The sequence below is a fragment of the Sphaerodactylus townsendi genome, linkage group LG03, assembly GCF_021028975.2.
Source record: "Sphaerodactylus townsendi isolate TG3544 linkage group LG03, MPM_Stown_v2.3, whole genome shotgun sequence".
Lineage (NCBI taxonomy): Eukaryota > Metazoa > Chordata > Lepidosauria > Squamata > Sphaerodactylidae > Sphaerodactylus > Sphaerodactylus townsendi.
The window spans coordinates 11,759,783-11,777,526 of NC_059427.1; the positions used below are offsets into that span (position 1 = coordinate 11,759,783).

General features: G+C 47.7%; 2 protein-coding genes across 2 annotated transcripts in view; both read left to right on the plus strand.

Annotated features, from left to right (window-relative positions):
* The window catches only part of LOC125428893 (tripartite motif-containing protein 10-like), a 120,848-nt gene that overhangs the window by 90,152 nt on the left and 12,952 nt on the right, over positions 1-17,744 (plus strand).
* LOC125428785 (E3 ubiquitin-protein ligase TRIM7-like) overlaps positions 159-17,744 on the plus strand; it is a 30,387-nt gene continuing 12,801 nt past the window's right edge. Inside the window, exons 1-6 of the mRNA XM_048489430.1 lie at positions 159-393; positions 785-880; positions 7,384-7,614; positions 9,423-9,445; positions 16,368-16,486; positions 17,584-17,616. Coding sequence (XP_048345387.1) covers positions 193-393; positions 785-880; positions 7,384-7,614; positions 9,423-9,445; positions 16,368-16,486; positions 17,584-17,616 — 703 coding nt within the window. The 5' untranslated portion in view covers positions 159-192. The remainder of the gene's footprint in view (positions 394-784; positions 881-7,383; positions 7,615-9,422; positions 9,446-16,367; positions 16,487-17,583; positions 17,617-17,744) is intronic.

A 17,744-nucleotide genomic window follows, 5' to 3' on the forward strand; every position in this document is an offset into this window, starting at 1 on the left:
CCTCCGGGGCCCCCCCCCCCCCAAGCTCTCTCTGGGACAACCCCCCAAACTACCAAGGGGAGGGTAAACCCCATAGAGTGACACTTGGCTATATTCAGCTTTTATATAAAAATGTTGTTCATTTACTAAATGAGGCACTAGTTATTATGATCGAGGAAAGATACAGTTCCTGCTGGGGGGAGGAAGCACAGAATGAAATCCATCCTGTTTCCTTGTTTTGGGCCTCAGGCAGTCATGGCCGGTAGGAAGGGTAGAGTTTGCCAGAAGCACCAGGAGCCCTTGAAGCTGTTTTGCATCGATGATGAAGCCCTCATCTGTGTGATCTGTGACCGATCCAAGGAGCACAGAGATCATAAGACCGTTCCTCTTGAGGAGGTCTCCCAAGAGTACAAGGTAGGAAATCCACAAGGGAAGAGCCATGGATCCTTCCTTTCTTCTTGGTCTCTTTGTGAGGAAACTTTTTAAAAACTTTTTTTTTAATTGTCACTTCCTGGGAATCTTTATTGTAACTACAAATGATTTTTGTTCAGTAAAAAAAACTTCCCTGTGGTGGAGCATGGGAGTGGAACGGCGGGCAGCGGGGCAAGCGCAGAGTCTGCCTCTGTGCCAGGGCATTCTTTGCATCTGGTCTTCATCATTTGGGAAATATTGTTGAAGATCCCATTGCAGATGTAGGGCAGTTAAATCTAGTTTGGCCCTTAAAGACAGTTTGGCATCTTACATGTTTTATCGTAAACTTCTAAAAAAAGGAATCAATCTCAGTTTCGAGTCTCTCCTCCCCTAGGATCGATTCTGCGATTGTCTGGAGAAGCTGAAGGAGGAGAGAGAGAAAATTCTGGCATGTAAAGCGGATGTAGTGAAGGAAAGCCAAGACCTGCTCGTAAGTTTCATTGTGGTTAGGATATCAGCCTTCTTGCTGGCAAAGCCAGGAATGTGAGTACCGGAACCTTTAATCGCTGCCACCATGTCACAATACCAGGGATGGGGTTCTGCCCCCCTGCCTTATAAATCCTGGGTTCTTTTTTCCAGATACTCAAACTGCTGAGTTTTCCAAAGATTTTATTGAAAAAACAGAAAATAAGAAATGTTCTAATATATAGATCTCTCAGCTACAGCATCGTTCCAAGCATGTCCTTTGTTGCAGACTTGGGATCAGGAATTGCATTCTCCTGCCCGGCCTGGATCAGAATCTTCTCTGTTCTCTCCCCTTGGTTCTCAGGTAAACTCTGTTGCCTGGGCCCCCATCCCCTGTAAATCAACCTCTCTGATCTACAACCGTTTGGCCACTAGCTTTCTTAGTGCAATTTATTCAAAACATTTAGGCTTCCTATCCAGAGATCAAAGGTCCTTGTCAGGCTAGAGTGAATCTGCCTGATACTGTAACTGGAGCAACCTCTTCACAGGAAGGGAACAGCTTCTAGAAGTAGTATTGTTACCGCTGCTGCTCGGGTAACAATAAGTGATTTCAGCTCAGCAATGTAATGAGGCGTAGGAAGCCAGTGTTCTTCAAAGCAAAGGATTTTATTTGGAGGTGATGGTCACAGCTCGGGCAGGAGAATCGCGCCTTGCAAACAAGCGCAAGAACTTTTATTCACAAACATCAAAGGGGGCAAGGGGGCAGGTAGAAAGGGGAGGTAAGGGGGCAAGTCCCTTACCAAACACCAATAAGAAAACAACAATACAAAAAGGAAGATACAATTACAACTTTTGAATGGGATCACGAAATCCTGCTGTCAAGCGTCTTCCCGCGAGATCTCGCAATGGTGCTGAAGGGAGAGCAGATAAAGTCCATTCAGAAAATCTAGGTGGGCTCGCTACCGCACCCAGCTATCTCCTTTATCAGATGGCTGTTTCCTTCAGTTATGTCCTGAGGCTCCCAAGCCTCATCTCTGTAACAGAGTTCAAATTGTCCAATAGTGGTCCCTGCACGTCTTCCGACGGCTGGGACCTCTGGGTGCTGCCAGCAGAGTTTAATTTGCAAATCTAAAGGGGTCTTTGTCCTCGCTAAGGAGTTGGCTGGGTGTTGGTCTAAGCTGCATTCCAGGGCTGACTTCCTTGTCCCTTAATATCAGCTTCTACAGGCTACTGCTTTTACTAATAGCACAAATATCAAAATAACTTTTCTTAAACTTAAACATTAGGGAAAACAATACAATACAAGTACATAAGAACCTCCTAACTTAACAATAACAAAACCTTAAGCTAACTGGGGAACCTAGTCCAACTAAAATCCTAAACAGAGGGCAAATCATAAATTCAACTCTAAAGGGGCTTTCATTACATCTTACAAGGGCAGAGGCAGGAGGGAAACCATATAACATTGGCACAATCACATGTTTACATCCTTTGCAAGTCTTATGGAGGCTTCTGAGCCCCACAGGTCTCTGCATCCTGACACGGAGCCAGTGCAGTCGGGTAACTTGACTCAGGAAAATATTTTAGCTATTTTCCTGGGCGGTAACAGTATTGGGGGATGGTGTACAAATAGCAAAAAAGTCAACCCATGAGGCAGCTCCTCCCCCCAGTTTGGAAGCAGACCAGCCAACCAAAGGGAGACCTGAGATTGCCATTCTGAGCAGTTTTATCCAGGAAGTGGGGCAGGGGATGCTGCAGAATGACCCACTCTTGGTGCCCCTGGACCCTGAGATGGTTCTCTAGGGATGCCTAGTGGCCAGGCTGCCCCAGTTGTTTATCCAGAACAAGACCACCCCTCCCATTTCTTTTCTTCTGAGATTATTTTGTTTGGGTCAGAATTCGTTTATTTTTCATGGTTCTCTTCACTGTGGGGTAAATTCTGGGCAGCTTTACATATGTGACAATTCCCCATGGATGTGGATGCACCAACCCTGTAAGTCGGGAGGAATCCCTGAAAAGAGATGAGGGTTCCCCACCCCCAAAGAAATGCTGGGTGGAATTGATGAGAGATCCTCCACCAACCTTGGACCGGGCCAAGGGAAGTGCAGCCATGGCTGATTGATTCTGAGGGGGAAAGTCCTAAGGATTCTCAGTAATGTGTGGATCTTTCCCCCTGCAGTTTTTTCTTGCCCAACATGTAGCCAGGGAGGTCGATTGAGGGGAGGGGGCTTCTTAGCTCTTTTCTCCCCAGTGGTATTTCTACTCAAACATTGTGCCTTTTTGTCTGTTTGGAAGTGGGGGTGGGGGGTCAGTAGATGGGATGTCTTTTTATTGGGAAAACAAATGGACTCAAGAAGCCCCTTCTGCTCTCTGGGTCTTCTGCTGCAGATGGAGTCCTCTGTGGCTGGAAGAATCCAAGGGTGATTCTGCACAGGCCAAATAATACGGGTTGAGACCCTTTTAAAAAGTGTATTGGGGGGGTGTCATGGAAGATGCTATCGCTACAGTAAAGGGAAGTCACATATGACTGTGAAAAGCATCTTTGCCTTTTGATCTCCTAGAGGGAGGACAGGAAACTATGCAGAGGTGCTAGGATGAAACTTCAAAGGCCTAAGTTACCTCGTGGCCTGAACAGAGTTTTCCTGAGAAGGGGAAAACAAAGGTTTGGGGATTCCATCTCGAGACGTGGTCAGAGAAGCATCTCTGGGCCATGGGTTCCCGGAATGGGGACAAGGAACCAAAAGGAATGTGACCAGTTGAGCAATCTCTACTGCATTTATGTTTTATTTCTTTGTTTTGAACTTTTACAATAAATCCTTGAACAATCAGCTGGTCTGGAGTCGTTAGGAGGGAAAAGAACCCAAGGGAGGGGAGGGATCCTCTCACTGACAAAATTTTCCAACGCTCTGATCTCTTTAAACTGGAGCAGCACAATTGTCCTTCTCTAGCTGACTGTAGGAGTAGAGTTCAAACTGACCCTGCAAAGCTTACTCCTAGCGATTCTGTACAAATATTGTGGGGAAATGGCTTGCTTTACAGACAGTTCCTCAGAAAGGAAGCTGTGGGAGTAGATAATATTGTCAAACAGCTGGTTGTACCCAAGAAATTCAGAGAGGAGGTGTTAAAAACGGCGCATGAAATACCTCTCTCAGGGCATTTGGGAATTAAGAAAACACTGGCTAAAATACAGAGGAAATTTTACTGGCCAGGCATTAATAAAGATGTGCAGCAGTATTGTACAAGTTGTGATGTGTGCCAAAGGGTAGGATTCCCACAGGACACCACTCGAATGCCTTTGAACCCATTTCCAGTAATCACACAACCTTTTCACACTGTTGCTATGGATATATTGGGCCCTCTCGATCACACAAGCACAGGGAAACGATTTATCCTGGTCTTGGTAGACCATGCCTCTAGATATCCTGTGGCTTATGCTTTGAGGAGTATTACTGCACAAAATATAGCAAAATGCATGGTTGAATTTGCATCTGTGTATGGAATACCTGGTACATTAATATCAGACAGAGGGACACAGTTCACTTCTAAACTTATGGAAAAGTTCTGTGAACTGGCCGAAATTACACAAAGTCCCACGGTTTCACACCACCAAAGTGCTAATGGGTTAGCTGAACAATATATTTCTTCCCTTTTGCAGTTGCTAAGAACATATTCTGTCAAACACCCCAAGAACTGGGATGTTGCATTACCACATATTCTGTTTGCATTACGAGATTCGCCCCAAGAATCCTTACAGTTCAGTGCAAATGAAATCCTATTTGGAAGAAATGTTAGAGGTCCCTTGGATTTGCTCAAGGCGGACTGGGAAGGGATTCTAAACCATGAATTTCCAAAAGGGGTGGCTGAGTATTTTGCTGACCTCAGGAAAACTTTGGAAGCGGTCAGGCAAGAAGCAGGGATCAACCTGCAACAGGCTCAGCAAAAGCAAAAGATGTATTATGACAAAAAAGCCAGACCAAGAGAATTTTGTGTAACACAAAAGGTGTGGGTTTTATCTGTTGATCATGTACAAAAACTGGGAGTGAGATGGGAAGGCCCATTCTCCATTGAACAGAAACTCCCCATTGACAATTACAGGGTTAAAGAATTGGGAGGGGATGGCAGATCGCTATTGGTTCATGCCAACCGACTGAAACCCTATAGGGAGCGACCTGTCACAGTTGCTTCTCTCCAGGCAAGAGAGGAGGGGGAGGAAGTGTTTCTGGATGCCAACTTCGGAGAAGGCATGAATTGGGCTGATGTGCAAATCTCTGACAGCCTGACGGCACCCCAGCAAGCTCAATTAACAGGAGTCTTGGCTGACTTTGGGACGATCTTTTCGAGTAAGCCAGGTTCTACTAACCTGATTTCCCATCACATTGATACTGGTAATCATGCACCAATAAAGGTTAAGCCTTACCATCTAAATGAGCCAATGAAACAGATTGTAGGCAAAGAAATCCAACAGATGTTGGACCACGGAGTAATTAGAAAGAGCACCTCTAACTGGGGAGCTCCTATAGTAATTGTCCCAAAGAAGAAGGTCTCAGACCATGATTCTCCTGAATACTGAGTCTGTGTAGACTTTCGGAGACTCAATAAAATCACAATGCTCGATCCTTATCCAATCCCCAGAATAGATACGCTCATCGAGGAACTGGCAAGTGCGAGGTTTATCTCCACACTTGATTGCAGCAAAGGATACTTTCAAGTGCCTTTAACTCCTGAAGCTATAGAGAAAAGTGCATTTGTTTGTTTTGCTGGTCACTTTGAATTTGTGAAAATGCCATTTGGACTTCAGGGCGCCAGTAAATCATTTCAACGTCTGATGGATAGAGTCCTAGAAGGCTTACAATATGCGAGAGCGTATCAGGATGATGTGGCCGTTACATCTTCCTCTTGGGAAGAACATGTTGAGCACCTTAGAATGGTACTGACACGCTTGAAAGAAGCAGGCCTTACACTTAGACCGGACAAGTGCCACCTCGGCTATGTACTTAGGTCACCGAGTAGGGTTAGGGTTAGGGTTAGGGTTAGGGTTAGGGTTAGGGTTAGGAAATTGCTTGTGTGCAACCCGTAAAGAGTGCTTGAGTACTTGTGCTAAATGCTCAAGAGTATTGCATTGCTTATTAGTCTGAAAGTATGTATTAGTCTGAAATTCTGTTTTGTATTAACATGATTTTCTTCATTCTGTATTGTTATGCTGACTATATTATGCATGAAAGGTATTGTAGTTAGCAGATCTCTGTATTAGAGATGACTGATGTGGAAGTAACACATATAATCTTTTCTATATGGATAGATGAAATATGTAGCCATTAGACTACAGATTTCCTCTCCAAAAGGGGGCGTGTCATGGAAGATGCTATCGCTACAGTAAAGGGAAGTCACATATGACTGTGAAAAGCATCTTTGCCTTTTGATCTCCTGAAGGGAGGACAGGAAACTATGCAGAGGTGCTAGGATGAAACTTCAAAGGCCTAAGTTACCTCGTGGCCTGAACAGAGTTTTCCTGAGAAGGGGAAAACAAAGGTTTGGGGATTCCATCTCGAGACGTGGTCAGAGAAGCATCTCTGGGCCATGGGTTCCCGGAATGGGGACAAGGAACCAAAAGGAATGTGACCAGTTGAGCAATCTCTTACTGCATTTATGTTTTATTTCTTTGTTTTGAACTTTTACAATAAATCCTTGAACAATCAGCTGGTCTGGAGTCATTAGGAGGGAAAAGAACCCAAGACCGAGGTGAGATAAGAGTGGCTCTCCCAAGCTTAATCTCAGCCTCAGTCATCATAGGGGGGATTTCCCAAATACCTCAACCCCCCCCCCCCCAAATGCTTCTAACTGTCAGGCCCCGCCATTCTGGGCCTGCCAAAGCGCCTGAGACATGTCTGGGCATGCCCTGCTGTGGCTGGTCTTGCATGAGCATTGCCCCAGGCCAGAGGCCCAGCTTTCCTGTTTTGCAGCAAGGTAGTGAATAGAGTTTACCGGCTCCCCCTAATCTCTCCTCTTCCGGGAGTGGCCAAGCTATTCCCAACACAATGTATCTACTGCAACTGTCTTCAACTGCCCTTTCTTATGCTGATATGGGGAGTGCAAAGGTGGGGGCTACCTGACTGTAACTGTAAGGTTTATACTAGGAGCCAGGGAGCTGGGACCTCAGTCTCAGCTACCTGGCCATATGGGTCAGACACAGTTTCAATAAAGCTCTTGAAGTCGTTCTTGAGTCTTGTTATTGACTGGGGTACTAGGCCCTTACACTAACACATTTTATTGGCCAGAACCCTGGTCAAATGAAAATTGTTAAATTAGTGACTTTCCTACTTTAACATAGATTTCAAAAGCTTCCTGCTTGACCGTGTTGCCTGTGCGTAATCAGCCCAAGAGTGTGTGAGCTCCATGTGTACTATGGCAAAGTTCATGGAAATTGTTCTCTGTCCCTGACTAATGTTGATGTGTTCTGGATTCCTTTCCAATAGAATCTCCTAATTTTGATGGTTATGTTGACCCAATTTCCTCCTCTTTCCATGTCAGAAACAAACCACAGAAGAGAAACAAGAGATGGTAGCCAAATTCAGGGAACTGCACTCATTTCTGGAGGAACAAGAGAAACTTCTGCTGACCCAGATGGAAGAGGTGGAGAAGGAGGTGGCAAAAAACCGGGATCAGCATCTGGTCAAGTTGTCTGAGGCCCTCTCCTCTGTGGACAGCCTTATGCAGGAGATGGAGGAGAAGTGTCAGCAGCTGGCCACTGAACACTTATGGGTAAGAGGGTGGCAGGAACAGGAGAAGGCTGACCCCAAACTCCTTCCCTTGGAAGAAAACAAATGACTCTTGTTTCTGTTACTGTTAAGTTTTCTTCTCTGTGCAGGGGCTGCTTTCCCTTCTGCCCCATTTCATCTCCACCTAGCAGCAGACTGGAGAAACCTATCATAGTGGCCCTTTGAAACTCCACCGCCTGGAAATACAGCTGCCTCCAGAGCCCTTTCCCTGATCAACCGGGGCCGCTTCACTTCCCTCTTGGATGCAGAAATTGCTTGTGTGTCAAGTGACAGTATGGGGAACTACACACAAATTAAACCAGGTTCAAGGGTCGCTCTTTCCAAGCAACCAGGAATGAGGGTCATAGGCAAGCAAATTTTAAAAGCAGGATGGGAGTGTAGCTTATACTTGTGGCATGCCGATGGGTATGCAAAAATGTATACACACAATGGCATCCAGAAGTGGTAGGGGAATGGCATCTTCGTTGCGGGCACTAGTGTTGCTGCCAATCTGTCACAGCTCTGCAGATACAAGACCCCCTCTTCCCCTGCTATGGCCTGTTAGAATGCTGCAGGGAAAAGGGCTAAAAGGTGACAGAATTTGGCTTTTCTCCGGTCAGTCTCTGGGGCTACCACCTCTCACCTACCCCCAATTAGAGGGTTTTTCTTAGGCTCTCAAGAAAGACTATGTCTGAATTGTAACATAATGATGATTTATTGTCCTAATTCCTAACTTTTATTTTAAAAGATGTAAAGTGCAGACTGCACATTTCCAGTTATACCCCAGCAACAAGGATTAAATTCTTTTATTTAAAAAAATGTGGGGACCAGCATTTTGTTACAACTCTACTGTGATGTATCTCATTTTTAAAGTCTGGGAAATGAAATCCAGTGGCAAGAAAGGAAATAACAGTGCGGCCCTTTCTGCACAAACCAAATATAATGTTTTGAGGCAGAAAATTAAACGTTTCCTGAGAGGGAGTTCCCAAAATACATTTCCTGCCTCAAAACTTTTTATTTGGATGCTATTTTCAAGTGATCTATTTTGAAAATGGTTATCTGGAAATGATTCTTTTGTGGAACCGTTTAAAATTGCTGTGCAGAGGTATTTAAAACATTTCCTACTGCTCTTCACAGTCCCTGGACTTCCTGATTGGTGCCACTTTCTTGTTCACGCCAGCTGTCTCACGCCTGTATTTCCGTCATTTGGTGTGGTGGGGTCATGTCTCTGTAGCTACAAAGACATGTTCCCTTAAGAATTACAGCATGAGACTCTGAAGTCGCATAGCATCAAATCTACAGATTGTTTTTTTTTAATGGAAATGACCCCAAAATGGTGGCCAGGAATCACTTTGAGGGGGTGACTGCAGACAAAAAGGGTTTTTTGAAAACGTTTGCAAATGTTTTAAGAGGCATGTGTGGAAGGACTTTGAGACAGGATTCCTGGAACTGTGCTGAGAATGCCTCTGTATTCACAAGTGGACACAAGAGCCACCCAAACTAATCTGAGGGCTTCCTGTATTGCATGTGAGGAAAAAGCCTGGTGTGAAAGTAGCCCCTGTTGAGCTGCCAAAAGCAGATCACTCATCTTTGACTGCTGATATTATCCTTCCCACGGTATGAAGATTATAAAATGTTTCTCCCACTGTATAAAGATCCACCTTAACCTTTGAGTGGAGTCTGCTAGCTGAACCCAAGAAAAAGGCCAGAGAGCAGAATCTTCCTGGGTCTGAGGTGTCTTCTTGGTGTGGTCTTTCAGCAAGCACTGAGGTCCCTCTTCATATTCTCTCTCTCTCTGCCTTTCCTCTTTAGGATGCCAGAAGCACCCTGCTAAAGTAAGTGAATCTTTCCCATTAATTTTTTAATGCTGAGAGGCATCTCGGAAGCCTGTGAAGAATGTGGTCCTTTAGGATTGTGACTGAGGGTCAAATCAGGAGTAAGAGCGTGGATCTCCATCCATCTCTCAGGGGCAAACATCTTATGGACAGAGGTTTCTCAACAGGAAACTGGAAAGTGAAATAGCATTGGGTCTGGGGTCTGCATTGACACCTAGATGTGCATCTCTAGAAAAGGGGTCCCTGAAGTCGTCACGGGTAACGCAATGAAGAGACGAGACGCAGCGATATCATCCGGTGGAGAGAAGCCAGTAGCGATATAGCGTGATCCGTGGATCTGGCTACTCTGCTGAACTGGGGTCCCTGGCACCTTTTATTAGGGTTTTCGGGAAGGCAGGAGAGCGGGAGAATATTGCGCAATACATGAATCATAGGGGCTGTGTACGTGTGGGAGGAAACGCTCCTGTGTGGGCCTAATCCATACCTGGGGGTATGCACCTTTTGTCCCTTTGTTCAGGACATCTGGTGACCCGTGAGTCACGGGGGTCTTGTGACCAATGAGTCTGCTTGCCCAGAGGGCAACAGATGGTGCAGGCATTCCTGTGCACTGTCTGAAACTCTGCTAGGTTCGCTGGCTCACCCCAACATCTCCCCATTTCTAAGGCAAAGACTGAATCAGCTACTAATTTGGAGGAACATTTGCATCCCTGGGAACTCTCTCAAACTGATTGAGCTGTTTGTGTAGCATGAGAACTTCGTTCCTATGCAGAGGAAAGTCAAAGGTTTTCTTACGCATATTACAAGCAGGGTTAGAAATACATTGCATGAAACAGGTTCCAACAACAAGACATACAATAATTCCAATGAACAGTTGAATGACAGTATTCCACCATCCACCAGGCAGCCAACTCCAAATCACAGACCACCAGTGGGGCAACACATCATACTTCAGATTAGATACAATATCTTGCAATTCATGCACCTTAATATGAATCAAATGAGAATCATCAGAAAGATTAAAACAACACATATTATTTACATTCTCACATCCTTGATGATGCAGTAACAACAAATAATCAATAGCGGCACGATTGTCTAAGGTCGCCTGGCGAAGTTCCTGTTGCTCGGAAGCCAATGCATCCAGAGCAGTTGAGGTAGAGTTAATGGACTTAGCGAGAGCGCAAGCCAGGCGGCCGATAGTCTTAGCGTTATAGGAAGCGAGTCTGGGGACTCCCACAAGGGAGGTTGCTAGGAAACATACTCTGCCTCAGAGAGGGCTACTGCATCGCTCCGGCAAGAGGGATCGAAAAGGAGGGGGGGAGCGGCGACGGCGCTTGGGCTCCTTGGGTGGAGCTTGGGGCAGGACGATGGTGAGGCGGCTAAGGCAGCAAAGAGTCCCGGCAGAAAGATAAGCGGGGATGTAATTGAAGGTCTTGGTGATGAGGGAGAGAGTGCCTATGGGGAGGGTTCTCACAACAGGCCCCCAGTCAGCGCTCATAGAATACTTGATAGAAGAAGCATTCATGAAGGGACTCAGGCCGGATTCTTCCAAGAAGTCCCCAGGGGCTTTGCAGACGCGAAGCAAGCAGGAATTCAGCAAACTTCCCACCCCTAGATACTGGCCCAAGCAAAAGGAGGAGACGTTGGCAGCGGCGGCAAACTGCTCCCAGATGTTAGCTTGATTTAGATCCAAGAGGGGGTGACTGATTGTCACTGGTAGCAGGCAGCAAAGCAAGCAAATGATGGTGACTGCGGAATTGGCAGTAATAATCGCAAAGATTGCAGCGCAGAGATTCTCGGGTGTCTCGGGGCGGCCTCGTTGTTGCAGCAGCTTCTGAGCTTGGCTGATCATGGCCTTGACATCCCCCCAGGTCATCCGGATCTTCTGCTCGTTCTGGCGCTGGCGGCGGCTCCATCGGGTGTGGGGGCTGCTGGGCTGGATCCTCCAGGGAGATCCGTTCAATATCCAGAATGGGGTTGGTTTCCATCTGGTGCCACTCCATGGGCTGGCCGGACGTGGTGGGCAGGAATCCACAGAGGACCTGTAGGGAGAAGGACTGAAGCATATCCCCTCCCCCAGGTTATCAGGGGGGCTGGGCCCCGCCAGGTTCTATCTGGTAACTGGCGGTAATAGACTTGAGCATGGGGAAGAGGTTCCAATTGTCTGAAATGCCTTTCTACAGGAGTGGCTTGCTGCCCTGAGGGGAGGGCGAGCAAATTTAAATGATTAATAGTAAAGAGTACTTTGGCTACAGTTTGCTGGATAATTCCTTGATTGGGGAGGCCACCTATTCCCCTTTCTTTAGTTTGTTTGGCCACAATCTCCTTAAATGTGCGGTTGGCCTGTTCTACGATCGGTGGCAACGCTGAAAGCACTTAGGACACATAACACAAAAGACGGAGACAGGAAAGGCAAAAGGGCAAACGATTGCATGGGGAACCGGCTTCGGCCGCGTCATTAGTACGCGCCAATGTAATGGTCCAAGCCTCCCGGGAGGGCAGGCGGACCGTCCAGGCATTGTGGGTATGCATACTTAATTTCTGCAAAACATTGAACTTTAAAGGTTATAATACTGAAACAAACCTATTGCGAAAGAGCGCAATTTTCACAAACAGGAGTAAATTCTTGAGACAAAGGTAGGAAGAGGTTTACTTGTGAAGGTAAAAGTACTTACCATGGCTGTAGAGGCTAAATCAAGGAGGCTGTTCTGCTGTCCAAATTGAAACCAGGCATGCGTGGCCTGGCGCTGGCCTGAGATCGCTCCTTAAGGGGCGGCCTCAGCCAAAGATGCTGGCCGTGGCTTTTTGTTAGCCTGGGATCCTTAATAGATTTAGAAGCAATGATAGTGCTTAAACTATAATTAGCCGTTCACCGGGCGGCTCCTTTTTAACCTAGGGTCCCAAAAAGGGGCCCGGTTTTTAATCCAGGGGGGGCCAGCCAGCCAACTGGCCCTCCTGCCTTTGGATGTTAAAAAATAGAATTGGCAAGAAAAATCTAGAACAAGACTCTGAAAATATGAGGAAATAAGATTAGGGGTTAGGCACACTGCAATGGGCCCATGGGCTGAATGCACGCATTTACAGCTCTCAAGTCCTGGAGAAGTCGCCAGCGACCACTCTTCTTCTTGATAACGAAAACGGCTGTATTCCATGGAGAGGTTGAAATTTCAATGTGACCAGCCGCAAGTTGTTCCTCCACCAGTTGGTGCCTGGCGGTCACTTTCTCTCTGGGCAGCGGCCATTGCTCTACCCAAACAGGGGTCTCTGTGAGCCATGTGAGAGGAAGGGCGGTGGGCATGGCGTTATCCATCCCAGACTACGGTCGTTTTGACCTGGCTCATAAGATCCCTTCCCCACAAGTTCACGTGGATGTCCAAGATGATGGGGCGGACTGTGAGCTGCCGCTCAAGCCCGGGGCTGCTGACCATGAGCGGGCGGACGCTTCGTCTCTTGGTCTGTTTCCCCCCCACCCCCAAACTCTGGGGCAAGCTTCGGCTGGCCACTGATCAGGCCAGTCAGCTGCTCTGATGATGGTCACGTCTGCGCCCGTATCCACCAACCCCCGAAAAAGGCACCCTTCGATGGTGAGCTCCAAGTAGGGACGAGAGCTACCAATGGGTATCTCCACCGCTGCTACAGTGGTTGCAGCTGCACTGCGTTGGTTACCTGGGCTCGTGGCCTTTATTGAATTGGAAGCTGGCAGCGCGTGGGGCAAGAGGATCAACTGGGCGCAGCTGATTCTGCTGGGCAACTCCTGGGGGATGTTTGTCCACACCTGGATGTGAATGGTGCCTTGGTGTGTGGAGTCAATGACCCCTGGAATCACAAACAATCCCTGCTCAGCGGCTGAGGTCTTGGGCAAGACCAACCCAATGGTCTCTGGGGGAATTGGATCGCTGTATTGAGTGGATGTGATTAGGATCTCATGAAGAAATTTGAGGGAAAGGGGTTGGAGACAGGTGAGAGAAATGCCGGCGGAAGGAGGTCGTTCCGGCTTTTGAGATGCAGGTTTCGGGTTCTGGGGCTGTTTTAGTACTCCCCTGTTTGTTCCTGGGCCAGGGAGAGGCCTGGATTTGAGTTTCCTGACCTGCACTCGCTTCTCCAGTGGTAGCCCTTCTGACACAGCGGACATTTTGTCTTGGGCTTTTCCTGGGGTCCTCACCGTTTTGAGGCGGACCCTCCTCCATCAGGGTGGTAGGCCCCCCCTCCGGGAGACCTACAGTCCTTTCGGAAGTGTCCCTGCCTGCCACAATTGAAGCATTTTCCTTGGGGCTTTTTTCCGGACATGATTGCTGCGGCTAGGAGACTGGCTTGATGTGAGGGCGATCCGATGTCCTGGCAAGCTTTGAGCATGTTGGCCAGTTCCGGATTTTTTCCTAAGCCTGTGATCGCCCGGAGGCACTCGGTGGAGGCGTTCTCCTTAGCGAGGCGCATGAGGAGCTCTGTTTGGGCTACATCATTATCCTAAGAGCTTCCTGGAGCCTGTTCAGGAATTCTGCATATGGCTCCTGAGGCTTTTGTCTGATACTAGAGAAGCTCTGAGCTGGTCATCCGGTATTAGGTACTTTCAAAAACACCTTATAAGCGCACTCAGAGGCAACCGTATCGAGAGGATTAGTGAAGTCTCAGGTGCCATAGAGCTGCGGTGTAGGCTCCGCCAGAGGTGGCTCCTCTAGTTTGGCATTGCAACCAGAATTCACTTTCCCAGACCACATATTGTGCTGGGTTTAAAAGCATATGGAAGGTTGTTTTCCAGTCCTCTGGAACCATTAGGTGATTCCTCATGACCGCTTCCAACATGCCTCTCACATAGGGGCTGGTAATCCCCACGTCCCGTATCGCTTTATGGAGTTCAGTGAGGACATTATAGCCTATCGGGCGATACTCAACAATTCTTCGGGTGCCACCATTTCCATCATCATGATCAGTAAAGTGGATGGGGCATGCCGCTAAAATGTCGGCATCTTCTTCCGTCAGGGTTTCTTTTCTCTGCAGATCGGTGTTTATGCGTTCTGCGAGAGATTTGAAACGCGCGCCATTACGTGGCGCTGACGGAGGCACGGTGGCTTCAGAAAGAGAAGGAGGGAGTGGAGCGAAAGGCAGAGAATGAGAAGGAGGTGGACGCGCCGCAAGAGTAGGAGCGGGAGAGTTTGAATAAGGCAAAGTAGCAGGCGAGGCAGGAGGAGGACAGGTATCAGATTTAGCAGCAGGAAAGTATTCCGGGGGTGAAATTGAAGGTGAAGAATCGAGAGGGAGATCCTCGGCTGAACGGCCGAGGATTTGCTGACTGATGGTGGCAAAGCATTGCCTCCACGTCAGTAGCAGTTGTACCGGCGCACGAGGTTCCTCGTGCAGGATCCACCTCGGAGCATTCCCAGTCCCAGATTCACCGTCCCCTCTCTCAGGGTAAACGCGGACATCAGCCTATCAATTTCCCCAACCAATTCTGGCGCGAGATCCCTTTTCTTTACTGGGACTTCTGGCGCTTTTCGCCAGCTGCTTTCAGCTCGCTGGATCGCTTTGTCATAAGCAGTGCTTTGGCAAGCTCCCATACTTACCGGTGGTTCGTCGGACGAGAGAGAGAGTCCTAGAACGCGGGTCCGGGAACGCGCAGATCCGACGGACAAGCGGGTGCACCCTTGGGGCCTGTTCCAGGCGGCGGTAAGCGGGCGGCGGTTGGAGATTTCCTGGGTTTCGGCACCAGCATGAAGTCATCATGGGCGATGCAATGAAGAGGCGAGACGCAGTGATATCATCCGGTGGAGAGAAGCCAGTGGCGATATAGCGTGATCTGAAGCTGATAGCCAAGAAAGATGAGAGGTTCTTTGGAGAGAAACATTCACCTCACTGTGATCTGGCTACTCTGCCGAGCTGGCGGTCCCTGGCACCTTTTATTAGGGTTTTCGGGAAGGCGGGAGAGCGGGAGAATATTGCACAATACATGAATCATAGGGGCTGCATATGTGTGGGAGGAAACGCTCCTGTGTGGGCCTAATCCATACCTGGGGGTATGCACCTTTTGTCCCTTTGTCCAGGACATCTGGTGACCCATGAGTCACGGGGGTCTTGTGACCGGCGAGCCTGCTTGCCCAGAGGTCAACAGATGGCGCAGGCATTCCTGTGCACTGTCTGAAACTGCTAGGTTCGCTGGCTCACTCAACAGGTCCCCAACGTCTTTGAGGCTGCATAGTGGAATTTTGCCATAGTGTGGTGGGCAGAACCACAAAATGGCTGACACAAAATTGATGCTATGATAGGCAAAGCCACTCTCAAAAAGGATGTTGCAGCTTAGCTTCGGCTACACAGTGAAGATGCTTGTGTTGTGGTGGCAGCTGCTTCCAGAGCCCCATTTTAAAAACAGTGACATTCATTCCACAAAAAGGCAGCATGGGAACTTTATAAAGCCTTCATTGGCATTAGGGCTGGTGGTGGGGGACGGATGTAGACCTGAACCCTGTGATGACTGCCCAACTCATTCTGTTGTGGTCCGTATGTTAAGGAATGCCGGATGAGGCCACACATGAGGACACATGTGTGTGCAGATTAGAAATCAATTAAATAAATGGGTTCTGATTTATTTCTTAACAGTCGTTCCCCACAGCTGCTGTGTGGCTTTGGGGTCTCAAGAGTTACAGTGAGGTGAATGTTTCTCTCCAAAGAACCTCCCATCTTTCTCGGCTATCAGCTTCAGCCTGTCTCCAGGCTCTCTGCCAATTTCTCCTCTGGTTGTGGTGGGTTTTCTGGATTGTGTGGCCGTGGCCTGGTGGATCCACCAGACCACGGCCACACAGCCCGAAACCCACCACAAACAGTTGAATCCGTCCGTGAAAGCCTTCAACAATACAATTTCTCCTCTATTTCTCTGATCCACTTGGGGGGATTTTGAACTTGACGGATGGAATCTTGACATGATTTTCTCCAGATATGAAGAAAAGGAGGCGTTTGAGAATCCAGCAGCTTTTCTTCTTTCACTGAAGTGGCGCATTTGGGACTGCTTGGATAGAAATCTCTTTTTGAAGGTCATCAAAAAGCAACTCAAAGGTAAGGAACATCAGAATGTAAGAAAAGCCCTGCTGGATCAGACCAAGGCCTCTCAGGTCCAGCAATCTGTTCACTCAGTGGTCAACCAGTGGCCAACCAGGTGCCTCTAGGAAGCCCACCAGCAGAACAAACAAAAGCAGCAGCATTATCCTGCTCGTGGTCCTTAGCACCAGATATAAGAGGCCTGCTCCTGTGGTGCTGGAGATAATAGGTGTGCCTCATGACTAGTATCCATTTGACTCCTAGCCATGGATATTCTTCATGAACATGTCCACCCCCTCTTAAAGCCCTCTAAGTGGGCGGCCATCACCACCTCCGGGGGCAGGAACTTCCACGATTTAACTATGTCTTGTGTGAAGAAATACTTCCTTTTGTCTGTTTGGAATCCCTCTCCCTTCACCTTCAGCAGATGACGTCCTATTCTAGTCTCATGAGAGAGGGAGAAAATCTTCTCCCTGCTCACTCCCTGCTGGAGTATGTTGTAGCTGAGCCCACAGAGTGGTCTCCAGGGAGCAGCTAGTGCTGCCTTAAGCAGATCTAAACCCTTCTGAGCCCACTGAAAAGTATAGAAAAGCATAACTCTGCTTAGGATGGCACTGTGGGACCTCTGTTTGGAAGGATCCCGTGTTTAACAGGAGTAGACCCTTGGACTGCAGTCTTCGACACACTTTATATGAAGTGAGTGTTCAGTCAAAATGATTAGTGAAAAGAAATGTGAATATTTCCAGATACAAAAGTGTGGGAAGAATTTTCCTCAGAAGTAGATTCTACTTAACCTTTCATCTGAAACTCAAGAGAAATATGTATGCATGGGCCATCAAGTCACAAAGAATTTACAGCCACCTCAGAAAGAGCCTTCCAAGGCAAGTGAGAAGCAGAGATTTCTTTGCCATTGCCTTCATCCACAGAATCATCTTTGGTCTCCCATCGAACTACCAACCCTGCTCGGTTTTTCGTTCTGATGAGATGGGGCTATACCAGTACACCTTTCCTCCCCAAGAGAAAAAGAGGCAATATTGTTAGCTCATGTTTTTGTCACAAGATTTGTGATAGGCACAAGGGCCTGCTCTTCACTTTCGGTCCCTTTGCTTCTACAGACTCTCTGGATTTTGGACTTCACCTGCAGAAAGGTATGTTTTCCTTCATAATACCAATCAATTTTTCTTCACCTTATAATGTGTGCTCGTCTACTTGGAGTTTTTCCAGAGAGAACATGGATGCTCTGGTTTTGTTCCTCCTCCTCTTTCCATTCCTGCCA